Source organism: Xenopus laevis, chromosome 1L, assembly GCF_017654675.1.
Source record: "Xenopus laevis strain J_2021 chromosome 1L, Xenopus_laevis_v10.1, whole genome shotgun sequence".
Taxonomy (NCBI): Eukaryota; Metazoa; Chordata; class Amphibia; order Anura; family Pipidae; genus Xenopus; species Xenopus laevis.
In genome coordinates this window covers 159,901,604-159,924,331 of record NC_054371.1, presented here as the reverse complement: position 1 = coordinate 159,924,331, position 22,728 = coordinate 159,901,604, and the positions used below count along the sequence as shown (strand labels likewise).

The 22,728-nt window shown below is 38.8% G+C and overlaps 1 protein-coding gene across 4 annotated transcripts in view; it reads right to left on the bottom strand.

Annotated features, from left to right (window-relative positions):
• Positions 1–22,728, bottom strand: part of LOC108715698 — a 129,356-nt gene that overhangs the window by 12,406 nt on the left and 94,222 nt on the right. For all 4 annotated transcript variants that reach the window (XM_041566100.1, XM_018261105.2, XM_018261095.2 and 1 more), the window contains one exon: positions 13,636–13,757. In XM_041566100.1, the coding sequence (XP_041422034.1) occupies positions 13,636–13,757 (122 nt within the window). The remainder of the gene's footprint in view (positions 1–13,635; positions 13,758–22,728) is intronic.

Sequence of the window (22,728 nt, the reverse complement as noted above, 5' to 3'; positions counted from 1 at the left end):
TCAGCTGCCATTATGTCAAACCATGACATCTACGATTTGACCTTGTGCTCTGCTGCCCTTTTTCATATACACTGTCCTGTGACACCTGACAGCAATGAGACTATAAAACCCACCAAAAAGCTACCATTGAACGTATCAATAATTAATATCAGGAATATTGTAACATTGTTGATTAGCTTTAACGTTGGGCTGTACACATACAGAAGAAGGTTTAGAGCTTTAGTACCAACAGAAAAACTGTTTAAAGGTACCCCTTTTGAGAACTAGCAGAGTCTGTGACTTGTTGTTTGAGGATTATATACCGCCTGCTCTCCATGTATTTGCATCGGATACTTCTTGTAGATTAATTGGTTGGCTTCAGATGAAAGTGCTGCACGTTATTGTGCCTGTATTACTGGATGCAAATGAGGAAAGGGTGTTTCCCTGGTCCAAATGTGCTATGGAAACATGTAAGCTGATGAGAAAACCCTGCACAACAATGACGATGCCCAAAAGGGGTGAACCCCATTTGTATTTAAGATCTGCTCAGCATCATCCCTGGTTGTGATGTAAATCCATGTGGTGAGCTGCAACCTACAGGGTATTCCTTGATAATGGAATTAGCATACCTGGCAGAGGCAGCTGCTATAGTGAATGAATTAACATCCTCTGTGCAGCACTACCGAATATGCACTATATCAATACAATTGCTGCACTACCTTGCAGTGTTAGGGGCCTAGGTTCAGTTGCAGGCAGGGCACTATCTGAAGAAGTTTGTATGTTTTTCCCATTTTACCCACGTGTGTGTGGTTTTTCTATGGGTGCTACAGCTTTGTACCATATTTCAAAAGCTACAGGCACGTTAACTGCCTCCTGATACATCTGCAGTGCATGTCAATAACGGACAATTATATAGTTATGGGACCTGTTATCCAGAATGATGGGGACCAGGGGTTTCCCAGATAAGATCTTTCTGTAATTTAGATCTCCATAAGTTTAGTCTACAAAAAATAGTGTAAACATTAATTAAAGCCAATAGGATTGTTCTGCCCTCAATAAGGGTTAATTATAGCTTGGTTGTGATCAAGTATAAGGTAATGCTTAATTACTAAATATTATGGAGTCTATGGGAGATTTATTTTAAAAATTGAGTCTATGGGATATGGTCTTCGGTCCTGGAACTTTCTGGATAACAGGTTTCCAGATAATGGACCCCATACCTGTAATACAAAGCTAAGAATAACTGTGTATGGAAATAACAGATCAGAGTCCCCGTAGTGCCACAGTCCGGACTTTTCACAAACTGTGGCACTACGGGGACTCTGATATATATGCTTAAACATTGTGGAAATGTGAGTGCAATCACTTTATATATATATTTCATTATTAAAGAGGATTTTACACTATTCCTATAGAGCTATTGGAACATTGGAGGGAAAAGGGCAGACTGTCTGTGAAGGCCAGCACTATACCTGAAGGCCCATAAGAATTTTTAACGTTTGTGAGTACCCACCTAAAAATCACACTGGTTGGATAAAAGGTGATGGTAAGAACTTGTGAAGGAGAAGGAGTATCCCCCTTTATAGAGTGTGTGACCACCCAGAAACAAAAAATACTACACTATATTAGTCTATTGTCCCTTTTGTCTATCCTAAAGCTGTTTTGAGCGCTGGTCCATTGATATTTACATTACTTGATTGTTACATCCGAAGGAGAACGGATAGCACTGCGTAGCTTGACATCGCTATATAAATAAATGATGATAAATGATGATGATACTGGGCACTGGCAGAGGATGTGGACCACAGGACCCTGGATCATTTTTTTTACATATCTATTTCTATAGAACAGTTACTGCCTATTAATGAAGTAAACAAAAGCTAATCATGTTGAATATAACATCTCCCGTTCTAACACAGTGTCTGTATGTCACTTGCAGTACATAAGTCTTTGGCTTGTACGAATATGTTGGTGTTTCATGAAAATAATAAAATAAATATGAGTAATAAAACCTTCTTACAACAAACACAAAGCGCCATTTGCTTTTGAGAACCTGACGGGCAGAAACTGTAACAAGAGACGAGTACACGGACGTTATCTGCTCCCCTTCCATAATGTTCCATTTGCAGTAATTACGCACATATGTTATTCCCAGCCTGTCTGCCTAACACAAGAATTCAGCAATGACTGATCCTATAAACAAGGGGGATGAGATAAGCGGATCTCTTTTAGTGCTGTGTCACACACAGCATTCTCGCCAATGGCATCTATACATAGCCTTTCCACTTTATTTCTGGCCTACTAGGGAAGTGGATATTGTTTCCCAAAGAGACTGCCCTTCTGCATGTGTAAATATTTGAATTTAGCTGTGAGGTAAATGTACACAGCTACAGATCATCTGCTGCTTATTCCCTGATGTAATGGTGTCAGTAGTATGCACAGTGCACTAAAGACACTGACACCCTATCATCATCATCATCTTATGTATAGAGTTATAAACATGGGGCCAACACAGTGCCCTTGGAAGTTTCACTAATGTTATTTAGATGCTATTAGGCATATCAACAATGACCAGAGCGTTCTACATTTTTATAGGGTTCAGGGGTCCTAAAAATGAGCCCAAACTCGAGGAAGCAGCACATGTAATACACTCAGGGGTTATTTACCTTTAAATTAACTTTTAGTATTCTTTAGTATTATGTTGAGAGTCACATTCTGAGACAATTTGCAATTGGTTTCCATTTTCTATTTGTGGTTTTTGAGTTATTTAGCTTTTAATTCAGCAGCTCTCTAGTTTGCAATGTCAGCAATTAGGTTACCCTAACAACCATGCATTGATTTAAATAAACAACTGGAACAGGAGAAGGCCTAAATAAAAAAAATCAGTAACAATACATTTGTAGCTTTTCAAATAATTGAAAACTTATACAAAAGAAATAAAGCAGACCAATTGAAAAGCTGCTTAGAACAGGCCGTTCTACAACATAGCAAAAGTTAAAGGAAAACTATACCCCCCCCCCGAACAATGTAGGTCTCAAAAAGAAGATATTTTATACAACAGCTCATATGTAAAACCCTGCTTCATGTAAATAAAACATTTTCATAATAATATACTTTTTAATTTTATGTGCCATTGAGTAATCTTAAATATAATAAAAAAATAAGGGCCTCCCCCTGGGATCGTAGGATCCACGGTGCACACAAACGAACCATACATGTTAGGTCACATAAGCCAATTAAAAGACAGAGTTCTGTCTTTTGCTTCAACACTTCTTCCTGTTACAGTTAGAGTTGTAGTATTTCTGGTCAGGTGATCTCTGAGGCAGCACACAGACCATCACAAAATGGTGGTTCAAGGCAAGAGATGTAAAAGGGCAATATTTACTTAAAGAATCTTACCAAAGTGGTATATATATTTATATATATCTGTTGCTTAAACTTTTATTTTGGGGGTAAAGTTTTCCTTTAACTTAAAGATGTCCAGTACTAATGGACAGAGCAAAGAAAGTGAATGGCTTCCATTGTGAAATGGCAACCTGGTCACTGCAAAGAGTCTTCCTGTGTCAGGTGGGTTATTTGGCCCCTGATAAAAGTGACCCTTCTGAGTAAATCAGACTGTAAGCTCAAACTGGCCTAGGTCTGGTGTGAATGTCGAAAAATCTTTGTATAAAACACTTAAGTAAAATGTGCCAGTGCTACATAAACAAAGGATATTAAATAAACAGATACAAATAACCCCATTCTGTACAATGACAAGTGTTTAGCTTTTCCTGCAACAGCCTCCAGCTCTTCAGACTGTGCAACTGACATTAACCCTTTAAGTGCCAGCAGAATTTCACATTTTGGTTACGCGAAATGCCAGCCGTTTTTGAAACATTTGTGCTCTCTCACTTTAGTGGCATTTTCTGAGGGGAAACCTATAGTTTACCTAGGAAAACTATACATTGTTTTTTTCGGGAGAAACTGAGCTTTCTAAATCTGCCTGAGTTGTCATGTATTTCCACCTCTGCAAAAAGATTTATAGCTCTAAATACAAAAAAAAATGAAAAAATCCTATTTTTCACAATATATGCATTTATACCAGAAAAATATTTCATTTTACGCATGAAAATCCAACTGATTTGGAAAGCCTCGTGTTTCACGAACGTGCCAATACCAGATATGTATAGTTTTAGCCAGATTTAGGACATCTGTACAGCAAAAACTCCCGGCAGTATATTACCGAATTTTGAAAGCAGAAGGCAGAAAACGGCATACTTTAGATTCCAAGGCCACAAAATCCTGAAACTGTAGGTTTACCCCAGAAAACCATATATTTTTAGAAAGTACACATTCTGCGGATTCCAAAATGGGTAACTATGTCTTTCTACTCCTAACTACCAAACATCAAAGCTTGTCTGAACGTAGCGGTTTTTATAAAAATGTATCAAAATTTTGAAAAATCACTTCAAAGGTTTTATTTTGCTGCTCCGCATATCACACACTATATTAGATACCAAGAAAAAGCACCCTGAATATGATTGCCAGGGGTCCACTGAACAGTTTGATCCCCATTGTGCATAGGTTTACCAAAGTACCTGGCATTTAGAGACCCCAATATGAAGTTAGCACATCCAAATTGTCCAGGACTTTACTTCAGCTACTGAAAAATTAACACATTGACTGCATTTTTTGTGGGGTAAAAACACATAAAAATAGGTTTACCCCCCAAAACCATATATTTTTGGAAAGGACACATTCTACCGAATCTAAAATGGGTACCCATGCCTTTCTGCTCCAAACTACTGAGTCGCAAGGCTTTCCCAAAATTGTCGGTTTTGGTGAAATATCTGAAAATTGCCTCAAACCTTCAACTTCCCAGCACCATATCACCCATGTATCATTAGGTACCAAGAAAAAGCACCCTAAATATGATTGCCAGGGGTCCTCCAAACAGTTTGGTGCCCATTGTTCATAGGTTTACAAAAGTATATGGCATTTAGAGGCCCCAAAATGAAGTTAGCACATACAAATAGTCCTGTGGGTAACTTCAGCTAATGAAAAATCAACACATTGACTGCATTTTTTATGGGGTAAAAACACAGAAAAATAGGTTTACCCCCCAAAACCATATATTTTTGGAAAGGACACATTCTACCGAATCTAAAATGGGTACCCATGCCTTTCTGCTCCAAACTACTGAGTCGCAAGACTTTCCCAAAATTGTCGGTTTTGGTGAAATATCTGAAAATTGCCTCAAACCTTCAAATTCCCAGCACCATATCACCCATGTATCATAAGGTACCAAGAAAAAGCACCCTAAATATGATTGCCAGGGGTCCTCCAAACAGTTTGGTGCCCATTGTTCATAGGTTTACCAAAGTATCTGGCATTTAGAGACCCCAAAATGAAGCTAGCGCATACAAATAGTCCTGTGGGTAACTTCAGCTAATGAAAAATCAACACATTGACTGCATTTTTTTGTGGGGTAAAAACACAGAAATATAGGTTTACCCCCCAAAACCATATATTTTTGGAAAGGACACATTCTACCGAATCTAAAATGGGTACCCATGCCTTTCTGCTCCATACTACTGAGTCGCAAGGCTTTCCCAAAATTGTCTGTTTTGGTGAAATATCTGAAAATTGCCTCAAAGCTTCAACTTCCCAGCACCATATCACCCATGTATCATTAGGTACAAAGAAAAAGCACCCTAAATATGATTGCCAGGGGTCCTCCAAACAGTTTGGTGCCCATTGTTCATAGCTTTACCAAAGTATCTGGCATTTAGAGACCCCAAAATGAAGCTAGCGCATACAAATAGTCCTGTGGGTAACTTCAGCTAATGAAAAATCAACACATTGACTGCATTTTTTGTGGGGTAAAAACACAGAAATATAGCTTTACCCCCAAAACCATATATTTTTGGAAAGGACACATTCTACCGAATCTAAAATGGGTACCCATGCCTTTCTGCTCCATACTACTGAGTCGCAAGGCTTTCCCAAAATTGTCTGTTTTGGTGAAATATCTGAAAATTGCCTCAAAGCTTCAACTTCCCAGCACCATATCACCCATGTATCATTAGGTGCCAAGAAAAAGCCCCCTAAATATGATTGCCAGGGTTCCTCCAAACAGTTTGGTGCCCATTGTTCATAGTTTTACCAAAGTATCTGGCATTTAGAGGCCCCAAAATGAAGTTAGCTCATACAAATAGTCCTGTGGGTAACTTCAGCTAATGAAAAATCAACACATTGACTGCATTTTTTGTGGGGTAAAAACACAGAAATATTGGTTTACCCCCCCAAAACCATATATTTTTGGAAAGGACACATTCTACCGAATCTAAAATGGGTACCCATGCCTTTCTGCTCCAAACGACTGAGTCGCAAGGCTTTCCCAAAAATGGCAGTTTTGGTGAAATACCTGAAAATTGCCTCAAAGCTTAAACTTTCCAGCATTGTATCGTCCATGTATCATTACCAGCATAAAGCATCCTAAATATGAATGCCGGGGGTCTACTTAACAGTTTGATACCCAATAAACATAGATTTACCAAACTATGTGGCATACAGAGACCCCCAAATCCACATAGGGGATATGAATTTTCACGTATGACACTCTGGCTACTACAACATAAGCACCCAATGAGAGCCCCTAACAATATGGAGACCCTAGAAAACCATATATTTTCCGAAAGTACACAGTCTGACAAATCTAAAGCATGTAAAGACATCTTTCTACTGCAAACTATCAAACCGCAAAGCAATGCTAAACATAACGCTTTTTATGAAATTTCTGAAAATAGTCACAAAGCAAGCATTTTACCCCATTATATACCCCATATTTTGTAACGTACCAGCAAAAGTCATCGTAAATATGAACGCCAGGGCTGTACTGAACAGTTTGATCCCTGATATGAAAAGATTTACCAAACTAGGTGGCATACAGAGACGCCCAAATGAAAATAGTACAAATGAATTTTCACATATGACACTCTGATTGCTACAATACAAGCACCTGGTATGTGCATTATGCACCATAAGACCCCCTAACAGTATGGAGACCCTAGAAAACTATATAGTTTCTGAAAGTACACATTCAGGCGAATCTAAAGCAAGTAATTACATCTTTCTACTGCAAACTACCAAACCACAAAGCTATGCTAAACATAAGGCTTTTTTTTTAACTTTCTGAAAATAGTCACAAAGCTTGCATTTTACCCCATTATATACCCCACATTTTGTAACGTACCAACAAAAGTCATCCTAAATATGAACGCCAGGGGTGTACTGAACAGTTTGATGCCTGATATGAAAAGATTTACCAAACTAGGTGGCATACAGAGATGCCCAAATGAAAATAGTACATATGAATTTTCACATATGACACTCTGACTGCTACAATACAAGCACCTGGTATGTGCATTATGCACCATAAGACCCCCTAACAGTATGAAGACCTTAGAAACCCATATATTTTCCGAAAGTACACATTCAGACGGATCTAAAGCAAGTAATTACATCTTTCTACTGCAAACTACCAAACCGCAAAGCAATCCTAAACATAACGCTTTTTATGAAATTTCTGAAAATAGTCACAAAGCAAGCATTTTACCCCATTATATACCCCACATTTTGCAACGTACCAGTAAAAGTCATCGTAAATATGAACGCCAGGGCTGTACTGAACAGTTTGATCCCTGATATGAAAAGATTTACCAAACTAGGTGGCATACAGAGACGCCCAAATGAAAATAGTACAAATGAATTTTCACATATGACACTCTGATTGCTACAATACAAGCACCTGGTATGTGCATTATGCACCATAAGACCCCCTAACAGTATGGAGACCCTAGAAAACTATATAGTTTCTGAAAGTACACATTCAGGCGAATCTAAAGCAAGTAATTACATCTTTCTACTGCAAACTACCAAACCACAAAGCTATGCTAAACATAAGGCTTTTTTTTTAACTTTCTGAAAATAGTCACAAAGCTTGCACCAACAAAAGTCATCCTAAATATGAACGCCAGGGGTGTACTGAACAGTTTGATGCCTGATATGAAAAGATTTACCAAACTAGGTGGCATACAGAGATGCCCAAATGAAAATAGTACATATGAATTTTCACATATGACACTCTGACTGCTACAATACAAGCACCTGGTATGTGCATTATGCACCATAAGACCCCCTAACAGTATGAAGACCTTAGAAACCCATATATTTTCCGAAAGTACACATTCAGACGGATCTAAAGCAAGTAATTACATCTTTCTACTGCAAACTACCAAACCGCAAAGCAATCCTAAACATAACGCTTTTTATGAAATTTCTGAAAATAGTCACAAAGCAAGCATTTTACCCCATTATATACCCCACATTTTGCAACGTACCAGCAAAAGTCATCCTAAATATGAACGCCAGGGGTGTACTGAACAGTTTGATGCCTGATATGAAAAGATTTACCAAACTAGGTGGCATACAGAGATGCCCAAATGAAAATAGTACATATAAATTTTCACATATGACACTCTGACTGCTACAATACAAGCACCTGGTGTGTGCATTATGCACCATAAGACCCCCTAACAGTATGAAGACCCTAGAAACCCATATATTTTCCGAAAGTACACATTCAGACGGATCTAAAGCAAGTAATTATATCTTTCTACTGCAAACTACCAAACCGCAAAGCAATCCTAAACATAACGCTTTTTATGAAATTTCTGAAAATAGTCACAAAGCAAGCATTTTACCCCATTATATACCCCACATTTTGCAACGTACCAGCAAAAGTCATCCTAAATATGAACGCCAGGGGTGTACTGAACAGTTTGATGCCTGATATGAAAAGATTTACCAAACTAGGTGGCATACAGAGACGCCCAAATGAAAATAGTACATATGAATTTTCACGTATGATACACTGACTGCTACAATACAAGCACCTGGTATGTGCATTATGCACCATAAGACCCCCTAACAGTATGGAGACCCTAGAAAACCATATATTTTCCGAAAGTACACATTCAGACGGATCTAAAGCAAGTAATTACATCTTTCTACTGCAAACTACCAAACCGCAAAGCAATCCTAAACATAACGCTTTTTAAGAAATTTCTGCAAATAGTCACAAAGCAAGCATTTTACCCCATTATATACCCCACATTTTGCAACGTACCAGTAAAAGTCATCCTAAATATGAACGCCAGGGGTGTACTGAACAGTTTGATGCCTGATATGAAAAGATTTACCAAACTAGGTGGCATACAGAGATGCCCAAATGAAAATAGTACATATGAATTTTCACGTATGACACACTGACTGCTACAATACTAGCACCTGGTATGTGCATTATGCACCATAAGACCCCCTAACAGTATGAAGACCCTAGAAACCCATATATTTTCCGAAAGTACACATTCAGACGAATCTAAAGCAAGTAATTACATCTTTCTACTGCAAACTACCAAACCGCAAAGCAATGCTAAACATAACAGTTTTTATGGAATTTCTGAAAATAGTCACAAAGCAAGCATTTTACCCCATTATATACCCCACATTTTGTAACGTACCAGCAAAAGTCATCCTAAATATGAACGCCAGGGGTGTACTGAACAGTTTGATGCCTGGTATGAAAAGATTTACCAAACTATTTTGCACACAGAGACCTCCAAATGGTTATATAGCAGACAAAATTTTCATGGTCAAAATGAAGTAAAGAACAAAGCGAAATGGTATAAAATCACTAAAATCCAACAAAACCGCAAAAATCAATGCTTTTTTTTTTCCGCCTACTGTAATCAGCAGTCAGAATCAATGGTTGAATATTTTAGCATGGCCAAATAAGTTTTACAGACAGAAACAGGGGAACAACACCATCGCACAGCTGAAAATGTAATAAAATGGCTAAACATGCAATAAAATGGCTAAAAATGCACAAAAATCACCAGAATTGCAGTATAATCACCAAAATAACATACAAAAGGTATTGCGCAGTGCAATTAGCGAATACGCTATTCGCAATGGCAATAAAACAGTTTTTTCAGGCAAAAAAAAACAGACGATGCGATAAAAACAAAAAAACAAAGACACAACATAGTGTAAGTGTGTATGTGTGTGTAGAACTGACCAATTGCATGTTGTGTGCGTGTGCAAGCGTGTGGGGGTGCTGTGAATGTGTGTGACCCCCCTGATCCCCCAAAAATGTATGTGATTGTGTGTAAGTGTGAATGTAAGTGTGTAATGGGAAAATAAGTGTGTGTTTGTGTGTTTGTGTGTGTTTGTGTGTGTTTGTGAGTGTGGATGGGCACTAACCTGGGAGTAGTAGGGTCCAGATCGTCCAGGAGAGCTGCAGGCAGAGCTGGCACCGTCCTCTTCTGATGATCCGGTAAAAGGGGCGGAGCTTAGCGGCCAGGAAGTGCAGGCAGCAGCATAGCACGTCCATTCCACGTGCTGCTGCTGCCTTTGGGGCCCCTGGGCTATAGAGCCTCAGGGGCCACTCATTCCCTGCCTAGGCTTGTTGCCTGGGGGCTGGGGAATGAGTCTGAACAGAGCGAGCAGCTTTACAAGCCGCTCCTCTGTTCACAGAGTGCAGGCAGCAGCAGAGCACGTAGATTTCACGTGCCTGCTGCTGCCTAGGGGCCCCTGGGCGATCGCGACCCAGGGGCCCCTTGTTCTTCACCTAGGCTCGTTGCCTAGGGGCTGGGGAACCGGTGGATAGCACTTAGAACGGAGCGAGTGACTTTACAAGTCGCTCCTCCGTTCTGAAAGTGCAGGCAGCAGCAGGGCACACATATTGCACGTGCCTGCTGCTGCCTTGGGGCCCCTGGGCGATCGCGCCTCAGGGGCCACTCGTTCCCAGCCCCTGCTCGTTGCCTGGGGGCTGGGGAACGAAAAGGAACGGAGCAAGCGGCTTGAAAAGCCGCTCCTCCGTTCCCTAACCCTGAAATGCTGCAGAACGTAGAATCTACGTTCTGTGGCATTTCAAGTGTCATTCCCACAGAACGTAGATTCTACGTGGGGTGGCACTTAAAGGGTTAATGTACACAGAGATATATACAAGGACCTGTATCCTAATCACATGACCCAGAAGTTGGGGTTTATATAATTGAAGCAAAAAAAGAGGATATATGTTTGAGGGGATTATCCCTTGCAAGTATGCTAACAAGTACAATTTAATTTAGCGTGTGTGTGTCTGTGTGTAGATATGAGGGAATGCAGACATGGTAAAGCAAAACAATTTGCCATCATTTATCATTCATGAGACATTACATCATGAATGTGACTCCTCGTGACTCATGATCCTGGGGGGATGGGCTGCTGAATGAAAAAGGGGTGGGGGGAAGGGTGCTATATTTCAGTACCAAGAAACCCAATATTAAAAATGCATAGATACACTTTCTCTAATAAGCCTTCTTTATGTGCATGTCAGTGTGACTGTGACAAGCAAGTGAAAGAACCCTTGACAGCAGCAAGACTGTTTATTACACGTGTAAGGTGTGTCACTGCTCTCAGAATCCTTTTTATTTTCTATACAGACTACCCTAAGTCCCCAGTCATTTCTGAGTGAGGCTCTGGAGGTGCAAGACCTATTTCAACAGTTTTTGGGGAAACAAATTCCATTGATATGAAGGGAAACAGCAATTTATGCTTTTTATTTTTCTTTTTAATGGATTTAGTTCTCTAACAAGTGCTGTCGGTGGCACAAGGATTAGATCCTTAGTCGGAAATCTTGTCCCCTGCATACAGAGCTGCGCTGCGGTGTCTGTGTGTGCAATCTGCAGCTGTATCGCATCTTTTCCCTGCTTGTATCTCAGTGACGGGCACACTAGAAGCATACACACAGGCCCATCCTCCCTGACACATTTTGTTGCAGATATTTTGCGGGAGAAAAGCAGCAGTAAAAAGTCCTGGAGAGGCATTCCACTAACCCTTAACATAGTTATGGGAAGAGCATGTGACACATAGCTCTGGTCACACTCTTGCAATAAACCCTGATCATGGATTTTCCAGCTGGTTATGAGAATCAGCCTCTTGTAGTAAAGATCAAACCTAAACTGCAGACCACATACAATGATGAGGCATCGGCCATCTGACCTCGTATGGTCATCTCAACTAAATGCAGCACTGTGTTTCTGTCAAGGCAATTTGGGCTACTATAAATAACACTGCACTTATAGCACCAGAAGTTGTCCAGTGTGAAATAATTTCTGATGTTGTATTCAGAAATAGTAACTTCAAAACACTGCATTGCCAGTTTTGCATGTGCACCATTTTAAGTGATCATGCAAGGACTTTAACAGATAAAATGAGTGCATAACTTATATTTAAGCAGAGGTTTCGGCTGTCAACCTTGCTAAAAACCTTGCTAAAACAGTTGACGTAAAGGATGAAAATAATGCAGGCCATACTTTCCTTATATCCTTTATCCATACTATAAAAATACAAGATGGGTGAATAGTTTTATGTGTGAATAGCATGCCATTGCCTTGGGACAATAATAGAATGTGCTCTACTAGGCCGACTTCAACATTTCTAGTCTCACAATGTTCTTTTTTTGGCAGAGGGGAGGCTTAATGGTACAAATGGTGACATACAAAATAAATGATTCATGTATAGACCGAGCTGGCACAATCGTATGGTGTTCTCCCTAAACTGAAGAATTGTTTGGTGTTCTCCCTAAGCTGAAGAATTGTTTGGTGTTCTCCTTAAATGAAGAATTGTTTGGTGTTCTCCCTAAACTGAAGAATTGTTTGGTGTTCTCCCTAAGCTGAAGAATTGTTTGGTGTTCTCTCTAAGGTGAAGAATTGTTTGGTGTTCTCCCTAAGGTGAAGAATTGTTTAGTGTTTTCCCTAAGGTGAAGAATTGTTTGGTGTTTTCCCTAAAATGAAGAATTTTTTGGTGTTCTCCCTAAAATGAAGAAATGTAAGCTGTAGAATAGTTTGGTGAAGGTCTGGGGCATGTGCTTCTGGACCACCCTGTGAGATGTGGTGAGTACTTATTGTTCAGAATAACCCAAATCACCCTTACAAGCGTTACAAACAATAAAATAAGTATAGTGGTAAGTCGTAAACCAAATGGATTTAACCTTCTAAAATAAAACAGATAACCTCATTTACTATTCACTGTGTGATGAATGTCAGCCCATTTAAAGGGGTGATTCACTTTTAACTTAATGTTTCGTATATTATAGAATGGTTAATTTTAAGCAACTGTTCAAGTGGTCTTCAGATTTTCTCGTATTTAATAATTATTTGCCTTCTTCCTCTGTCTCATTCCAGCTTTCAGACTAAAAAAAAACAAATGCGCTGTAAGGCTACACATTTACTGCTATTGCTACGTTTTTTTACTCGGGTTACTATTCAGGCGCTCTCCTTTTCATATTTCGGTTTCTTATGCTAATCATTGCATGGTTGCTAGGGTAATGGACCTTAGCAGCCAGATTGCTGAAGCTGAAAACTGGACAGCTGCTGAATAAAAATCTAAATAACTGAAAAAAAAAATCACAGGTAATAAAAAATGAAAACCAATTGCAAATTATCACTATTCACATTACACCAAATGTTAATTTAAAATTGAACAAGGCTAAAGAATGTGAAGGATCCAGTTGTGACACAAATGGATCACCAGGGTGCTGTTTTGGAATAACAAATCTAAATGTCATACCCATCTTCACTCTGCTGCTGCTCTTGACTCCATGTCCCATAGCGCTTGTCAGACTCCTGAACCAGCGAATCTGTGTCCTTGTTAGTTGTAGAGGATCTAGTGACACACTGCTTCAGCTGGTCCTGGAAAAGAAATTGGTGAAATGGTTAGCAGCCAATAGACATAATATAGGCAGAGGATGAGCAGGACACACACATTGTTTGTCAGAAAAAAGTCAATTTCACAGTACTAAGAAGTTAAGATATTTATATTTCTACATACGATTCTGGAAGATGTTGTTTTAATGGTCTGACAATGTCTCAGAAGAAAATGTAGTACTGTGTTGGATATATTTATTTCATATATGCACATATCTCCTTGTCACTGAATTACAATTATTACAACTATAACATTATTAGCATCCTTGGTATAACAAAATTACATTATTATTGACAGTGTTAGTACAAGCATAGAATGCTTCTTATAAAAACACAAGGCCCAAAGAACAATAATCCAAGCTGCCTTACAAATGTGTAAACAAATTGCACATGATCCAGTGTTTGCTCCAAAGCTAAGTATGCTATAGATATCTTTATGCTGGGGGTCACAAAGAAATAAAAAGTGTCATTATTTAATGTAGCGTGGTCAGAACAAGCACAGCATTCAAGCTATGCATCTGGGTACCAGCTAGCTAGGCGCCATGTGATACAAAGTGCTGTACTACATTTTTGTACTACTGGGCAAAGATGGACTGTGCATTTACTAGCAGGGATCTTTTGTGCCTTTCTTGTGGGCACAGAGTAGCAGCAGCTATACACATTTACAGTAACTTTTACAGAGACTGAGGGATGCATTAAAGCACCAGTGTCTCTCTAGTGTTACAGAAACGGCACACATGAAATTGCTAGGACTTTGGTTATGTAATATAAGCAGCACATTAGCTATAGACTACTATGGGTAGAGCATGCCCTAGTGGTGGCACAATTCGTTCATCCAAAAAGTGCATTTATTTTGCAGAGATGCCATGGGGGCCAGTGCGCTGCTCCTCCCATTGTGAATGAATGCACAACCACCACTTGTGCCTCTGGGAGAGCTATATCACCAATTGTGAGTCTCTAGGGGAATTTTTATGAACACTCCCAAAGTGCCAATAGAGTCATGATTTTCAAGACCAGGTCTGTGTGCCAGGTTATTACTGGAGATGCATTTCAGGAGCATGGCGCACTCTGTTCTAGTCACATCACTATAACATTCATATCTGCTTTAAAACACATGTTGCAGGCTATTAAGGAAGAAAGAGTTAATGGATACCTTTAAAACATAAGCATGTTCATTCTTGTGAATAAAATATGTTTCTGCCTCTAGACTGACCTAGATTTCAACATTCTCTTGTGTAACTTTGCTCTAACTGCGGATCTCCAACAGCCTGAAACAAGATTTTCATATGAAAGTCAAGCTGGCAGCAATGCGTTATGAGGCTGCCCAAATACACACCACAGGCTACCCCTGGCATATGCTTCTACAGGACATGACCAAATTAAGTGATCTAGAAATGCCCTGCAGTTAAAACTGTACAAAAATATATGCTATATCTTACTGACTTGTAAGCATATTCTGACATCGGCCCAAAGCAAATATCACCATTCCTAAATAATTCCCTTTAGAGATACAAGTATAATTATCTGAATACTTTCACCTAAACTACTGAACATTGAATCGTTTGAATGGGAATATTAGCAACATAATTGATTACAGCACTTCTCCTTAACAGAAACCTACAGAAAAAAACAGTTGCTTTGTTAAAGAGCAACATTATCCTACTCTACAGTTACTCTACCCTCCCGTACCTCCCAATCCCTCCATTATTCTGTAATGTTCTGTTCTTACACCACCATCTCACGCTCTGCTTCCATTCTGCCTTCACTTTGCCAGCATATATCGATGTCCTTATTCACAGCCTTCCCTTCTTATAGAACCTATCCCTAGCAACTCCGTAAGTTTGTACTGCTTTTCATTATACTCTTCGGTCCAGACCTTCTGCATTCTTCTCCAACAGCACCTTTTTCAAGTTCTGTTCTGTAGCCCCCTATTCGGCCACATCCTCAATTACTTGCATTAAAACCCTCCGAGTACTGGTATCATTTGCATGTGCAGATACTTAATTTCTTTGTTTCACCACGTGCTTTGTGCTTTCTCACACTAAAATCAATGTATAAGATGCTTTCTTAGCCCCAACTTGCCAAGCAGTTCAGATCACAATAAAAAAAAAGTTTTCTTGTAATCAAACCTATAATGAAACATGTTATTTTTATATTTTTGCAGAACTGGTTCTCTCTTATCTTAACACATGCTACCTCACTTTCATTAGAGTGTCTTGCAATCTCACCAGTGTTGGAATAATTTCTAATGGAAATTATTTTGATCATATTTAGACTTTCTGAACAAAGTTACATACTGTACAAATCTCTTCAACTTAACAGACTGTAGCAACCACAATGGATGGACCTATTTGTGCTATCACATTAGATCCAATTCTTACTGTCAGAAAGAGCTACTACACACCACATCTTTTCCCCTGTGTCGGATGGCCTTAGGACAGTGGGAGGTAATGTACAAAGCCATCAGACAACGGTTTTAATTAAAAATAAGAAAGAAAGCAGACACTGGGAAATGGCTGTCCCATCATTGTTATTTGAAGAAGGAATAGCTCACTGGGGATAGACTTCAAAACCTATTCAAAGATCTCCTCCTTGTGACCTTGTGTAGGTACAGTTAAAGACAGGAATACTAAGCAGCAGATTCTATAACTAATAATAAGTAAACCAGTATAAAACTGGCCAAACATCATCATACAATTTTGGTCAGTTTTTAGAGGCATTAACACATAGGGGCCGATTCACTAAGCTCGAGTGAAGGATTCGAATGAAAAAAATTCGAATTTCGAAGTATTTTTTTGGTACTTCGACCATCGAATTGGTTAAATTTGTTCGAATACGAACGAAATCGAACGAATCGAAGTAAAAATCGTTCGACTATTCGACCATTCGATAGTCGAAGTACTTTCCCTTTAAAAAAAACTTCGACCCCCTACTTCGGCAGATAAAACCTACCGAAGTCAATGTTAGCCTATGGGGAAGGTCCCCATAGGTTTGCTAACCTTTTTTTGATCGAAGGATTTTCCTTCGATCGTTGGATTAAAATCGTTCGAATCGTTCGATTCGAAGGATTTAATCGTTCGAAAAATCCTTCGATCGATCGATCGCAGGATTAGCGCTAAATCCTTCGACTTCGATATTCGAAGTCGAAGGATTTCAATTCGAGGGTCGAATTTCGAAGTATTTTTAACTTCGAAATTCGACCCTTAATGAATCTGCCCCTTAGACAAGAAACACCTATTATTGGAAAGAGCAGAAGAATATATATATATATATATATATATATATATATATATATATATATATATATATATATATATATATATATATATATATATATATATATATATATATATATATATATATATATATATCTATATCTATATCTATATATATATCGTTCTGGTGTCATCAGTTATAAACGGTGAGTTCTGATGTCATTTCTGTCACGTGACTCACTGAAATTTGTGTATTATAATAAATAAAGTACCCCAGTTGCAAAATATGAGGCTATTAAGTTACCTCGTAGTTTCATGACCTGTATAAAAACACTCGGCCTTGTGTTTTTATATGGTCATGAAACTCCTCTGTAACTTATAATATCCTTATAATTTACAAGAGGGGGTACTTTATTCACTATATATTCCCTTAGACAAGTAAATTGTTTAAGTGCCTATATAATTTTAAAGAATTCAGCATTGTTGTGATTAAATAAACATTAAAGATGCTCTCCACTGAAAATATGTTTTGAGATGACACTGTGTCCAAATAATAGCTAAGGAATACAGGTTAATAAGGTATTGGATTACCATACCTAGGTGCCTGCTAAAAACATTAAATAAGCACAACTGGATTGTCTTGCAATCAATATGGGTTTGTGCTGCTTAATTAGGTAAAGTACTACAGAGAAAAAAAGTAAATGTGTGAATATCTGAGCTTTCTGCATAACTGGATTCCATACCAACATTAGACAAGCATTTTGTCTTCTACATGAATCAGGCTTGCTGAATAAAAGCAAACGCCTGGGTCTGAAATATGCAATTGTGTTGCAGGGATACGTATGACAGGATCACACCTCCAGGCTCCACGTCATCATGTTACTTGGCAACACAAACACACTGCATAACAGCCCCCGGGAAATCATGTTCTGTCCTGAGGTATCTCACACATGCCTATTTCCACCATTCTAAAGGGCCTGAGCTTTATTCCTGGGGACAGAGCAACGCAGAGCTCAAAGATACATTTTGTACTGTTCCAGAGCACTTAAGAATACAAAAGAAGCATGCCAGAGAGCAAGAAATACAAGTCTGGAGGAATAAAACAGGGGCATTTGGGGTGACCTCTTGTGAGCTGCTCAAAGCTAATGATTTTAGCAAACCATTAAAGGGATGCTGAACCGTCCTGTTTTAAGAATGTGACAAGTTTGGCATCACACTATAAAACTGATTCAAAATAAATATAAGGTTTAACAAATAAACAGCAATAAATGATCGTTTAATGCCCACTGAAAGATTTCCCAGGTGATGGCAGTAGAAACAATGGGTTTCATAAAGAGTAACTTTGGCTCTTTTACTGGATGCACCGTTCTAAAGATAAGACTGACAGCCAGGAATAAATCATGATAAATGAAGCAAGCAAGTATGCCAGGAAATATACAGCCTACGAAGGTAAAGCACGACTTTAATATAAGTAAATCAGCCTTAATGGGAATAATTAAATTTTCCCTGCCGATCAATGAATATAAAATCATTTTAAATATGTATTATGAGTCACGCTCGACAATAAAAGGTTTTGTACATGGAATGCATGTGGGCAGCACAATTTGAGAGCTCCTGCTGTGTCACTTGATGTTTAGTTTAAGGAAATAATAGGCAGCTTTACATGTACAGAAGCATATCAAATCAGAAAACTAAAGAATGAAAGGGTATTGTGCTTATTCACACTTGCATTATGGCAATACAGCAAATGTCTGCCATGAAAAGTGAACCTGTTGCCAAATACTTCCACGGAATGTGAAATACTATTTTAAAAACGGTGTTGGATTTGTTACATATTTTCAGTGTTAAAGGGACAATATACGCATTTACAGGAATGTTTCTCTTTTTCGTTCTCCAATGGATTACGTCCAGCATGGCTTAAGCTATGTTTTATTTCTACTGTAGCTAATACAATTCTCACCGACATAGCCAATACCCAAAAGCTCTGAGTAAATCATACTTCCAGTAATGCATACCTCATGTGTCTGACACTGCACCCTGCCATTACTGTAGCATTCCAGCTGCTCTTCCCACACCTTCTTTTCCAAGAACAATCAATATGTAGCAATCATAAGTTCTCCTAAAGTTAAGACTTCAGTTCCCATAATACCTTGCGTGCTCTATGATGGACAGGCCAGTGAAGGAGAATCACAGAATTGAGTAAGGTGTTATGGGACATATTATGTTAGTCTTAGTATATGTCATTGAAAATATTAGGGGAGATCTGGCATTGTACCAAGGGTATATTTAGTCAGGAGAAGCAATGCAGCTAAGAGAAAGATAGCAAAGATATTTATAAATAACTAATATCATTTAAACATGGAGTAAAAATATAGATTTCTCAACCAGACAGACATTTTTTGGCCATGTAGTTGCAGCTATGCAATCTAAGAATTATAGTAAAATACATTAATGGAAGTGGAACTATTGCGGGTATAATGCGTTCATTTAATATGTGCATTCTGAAGAACGGAATCTATACCTCGGAAGTCCAGTTCCAAGTTGAAATATTTCCAAGCTTTCAGATGTAATTAGTACATGAAATCAGAGGGAAGTGCAGCTGGTGACTTCAGCCTCTCCAACAAAAACTCATTATACCAGTGTTTGCAAACTGTAGAACAGTTCTCTTTAAAAGGATTTTGTTAAAGTATAAACATATGGACAGTCTGAACCAACTGTTGCTAACCAGACGCAGGCACTGTCAAACTGAAATCATTTTGAAGCAGGCTGGTAATTTGGGAAATGGCGAGTCCGTATGTCCCATTCTTAACATCATACACATTGACACTTGACTGTTTAAATATACTTCATCTTAACCAGAGCAAGCTCTGAGGGCCAACCTGGCTTCTGAGTAGTCCTAAAGTCAACAAGTGCCTCACTGTGGCTAAATTGTCAAGATGCTTGCATGGTTACCAACCAAGGCTAATGCATCTTTGAGATATAAAATACCTTGTTTTTACTGCAAAAAAAGCAGAATCTGGTCTGTATAATGTCTATTTTGGAAACCACTTAAGTGCCTGGTGATGCCAGTGAATGGGCTGAACCCAGGTCAAAAATAAATACTGACGTGTTATAAAGTAGCTACTTTTTATGCTTATAGGTTACATTTTGACAAAGCTTTATATGAAAAAAATCTAGAGCTGCCAAACCATGGCCTGAAAATGTCAGTAAAGTTTGGCTGACTCCCATCAGCAAGTGTATATATTAAGTCACTGGTAACTCAGAAATATATGGATCTGCTCCTCTGCAATTTAATCAAATGGCTTGTGCAGTTATAAAAGTTGGTGTTTTTTGCTGCATAAATTCATATCTTTAAAAACACCTTCGCCTCTTTGCCATCCACAGAGTCTCTCCAATGCCTCATTTCGACCTTCTGCTTTAGTTACCCTCCTGTTTAAGAACATCCAAGTCAGTATATGAGGCAGTAGCATTCAAGACGTCACAACAGAGGTATTCTTCATTAAAGACAACAGTCCCACTGATCTGTAGCCACGTGAAAAATGCCCCAGTCTCATATTTACTAACAAGCAAACCCCTAATGTTATGATTTACACAATGAACCAGAAACACAAAATGAATTGCAGCTTGTTTGTTCCAATAGAAAGCATGGGAGGAATGACTTGCCAATACTGTACATAAAAGGACGCAACATATAACTGGTATGAGACCAATTATCAGAAGGAACTTAGATAAGCCTTAAAATATCAGATACGGACATGTAAACCTTTTGAATAGATAGAAAATAAATAAAAGTGAACCAATTAGGCAAGCCCCTCTTAAACAGTTTTCAGGGCCGGAACTAGGGGTAGGCAGAAGAGGCACGTGCCTAGGGCGCAATAAAGTGGGGGCGCCAAGCACATACCTCTTCCTTCAGCTTACCCCTGGTCCGGACCGTTTCTCTTCCATCAGCACTGGTTCCCCCCTCCACAAATTTAAATATTGACAGCAGATGCGCATTTCGGGAAGTGTGCGCATGCGCACTCCGGGATGTGTATCCTCTGTGAAGTGTGCGCACTCGGTCACGCGTGAAATCCCGGATGCGTGCCTGCATACGCACTCGGGAGCAGTGCCGGCAAGGAGGCGAAGCGGCCAGCCAGGTTGCCTTGGGTGCCCAGGTAGCTTGACCCGGCCCTGTTCGTTATCCGTAAACCCGGTATCCAGAAAGCTCCAAATTACGGAAAGGCTGTCTCCCATAGACCCCATAGACCATTATAATCAAGTAATCCAAAATTTTTAAAATTATTTCCTTTTTCTCTGTAATAATAAAACAGTACCTTGTACTTGATCCAAACTAAGATATAAGTAATCCTTATTGGAGGCAAAACCAGCCTATTGGGTTTATTTAATGTTTAAAATATTTTCTAACAGGCTTAAGGTATGAAGATCCAAATTACAGAAAGATCCGTTATCCGGAAATCCCCAGGTCCTGAGCATACTGGATAACAGGTCCCATACCTGTATATGAAAATGTGGTTATACCAGTCACCCTACTATAGTTCCAGTAAATTCTAAGACTACATATAAAAAAAATCACCTTCAAATTCCAACTGAAGTTTTTTGGGGTTGCACCACCCCATTCACCTTTGCTCCAAAAACTCTGCTTGTACTACTATAAAACCGATTTATGAGAGCATAAGCAAAGCATCTAGAGTTCCAAAACATATAAACATATAATTCTACAATTCAAATAAATAATTAAAATAAAAAAATAATATATCTATATACACACATATATAAATAAAATTATATGTGGAGCTGGTATTCTTGCATTTCCATCTTAGCAGAGTATTCTCACATGAGAAATCCTAGGTATTCTTTCAGTTGCCCAGCAACCAAAGAGTTTTACAGAGATGGATAGTTCTGTTTGCACCTATGGGGATTTAAACATCTAAATATACTGCCAGAAATAGCATTAACAACTCATGTTTGGCAACCAATGCTGCACATTTCTTTCAGTAAAAACAACTGGATATTTTAAGTCAGATGTTCCCATATGCAGTTTTTAGAAAAGCAGATTTCGGGGATTATAACAAATACTTCTGGCCACCCAGTCTGAGGGCTGAAGATGAGGCCCCAAAACATGATCCCAGCCTGAAACGTATTCCTTGATGCACAAACCAGAAGTATAGCACAATTTTTAGGCAGCAACAAAATTTTTCAATTCAGTTTAATCAACACACACAATTTGGTAGAAATGTATATGCTTGTATTGTAGGTTGTAGAATTAAAGTTTTGTTTTTCTGTCTCTTTAACCAGTTTTTGACTGGCACACTAAGATATCAGGACAACTCCTGGGATCATTGGGCCGACATACTAAATTAGCCATTTGGCACATTGTGTATCCGGACCAATATCTAGCAGGTCTGAAAATCCCATAGGATGAGGACCACATTAGTTTGTTAATGCAGTCAACATGTCTCCATAGGTATGCTGTAGGATTTGGCTAAGCAAACAGATAGCCAGATCAGGCAGAGATCTGCTTGCTTGGTGACCTTGCCAAAAAAGTGATCTAAAATTAACCTTTCCACAAGTGATGTTGTTGTGATGGCTGATTCAATTAATGCCTTTAAGAATGGCTTGGATGACTTTTTGGACAGACATAATATCAATGGCTATTGTGATACTAAACTCTATAGTTAGTATAGGTATGGGTATATATAATTTATGTGAAAGTAGGGAGGGGTGTCTGTATATATTTGGAG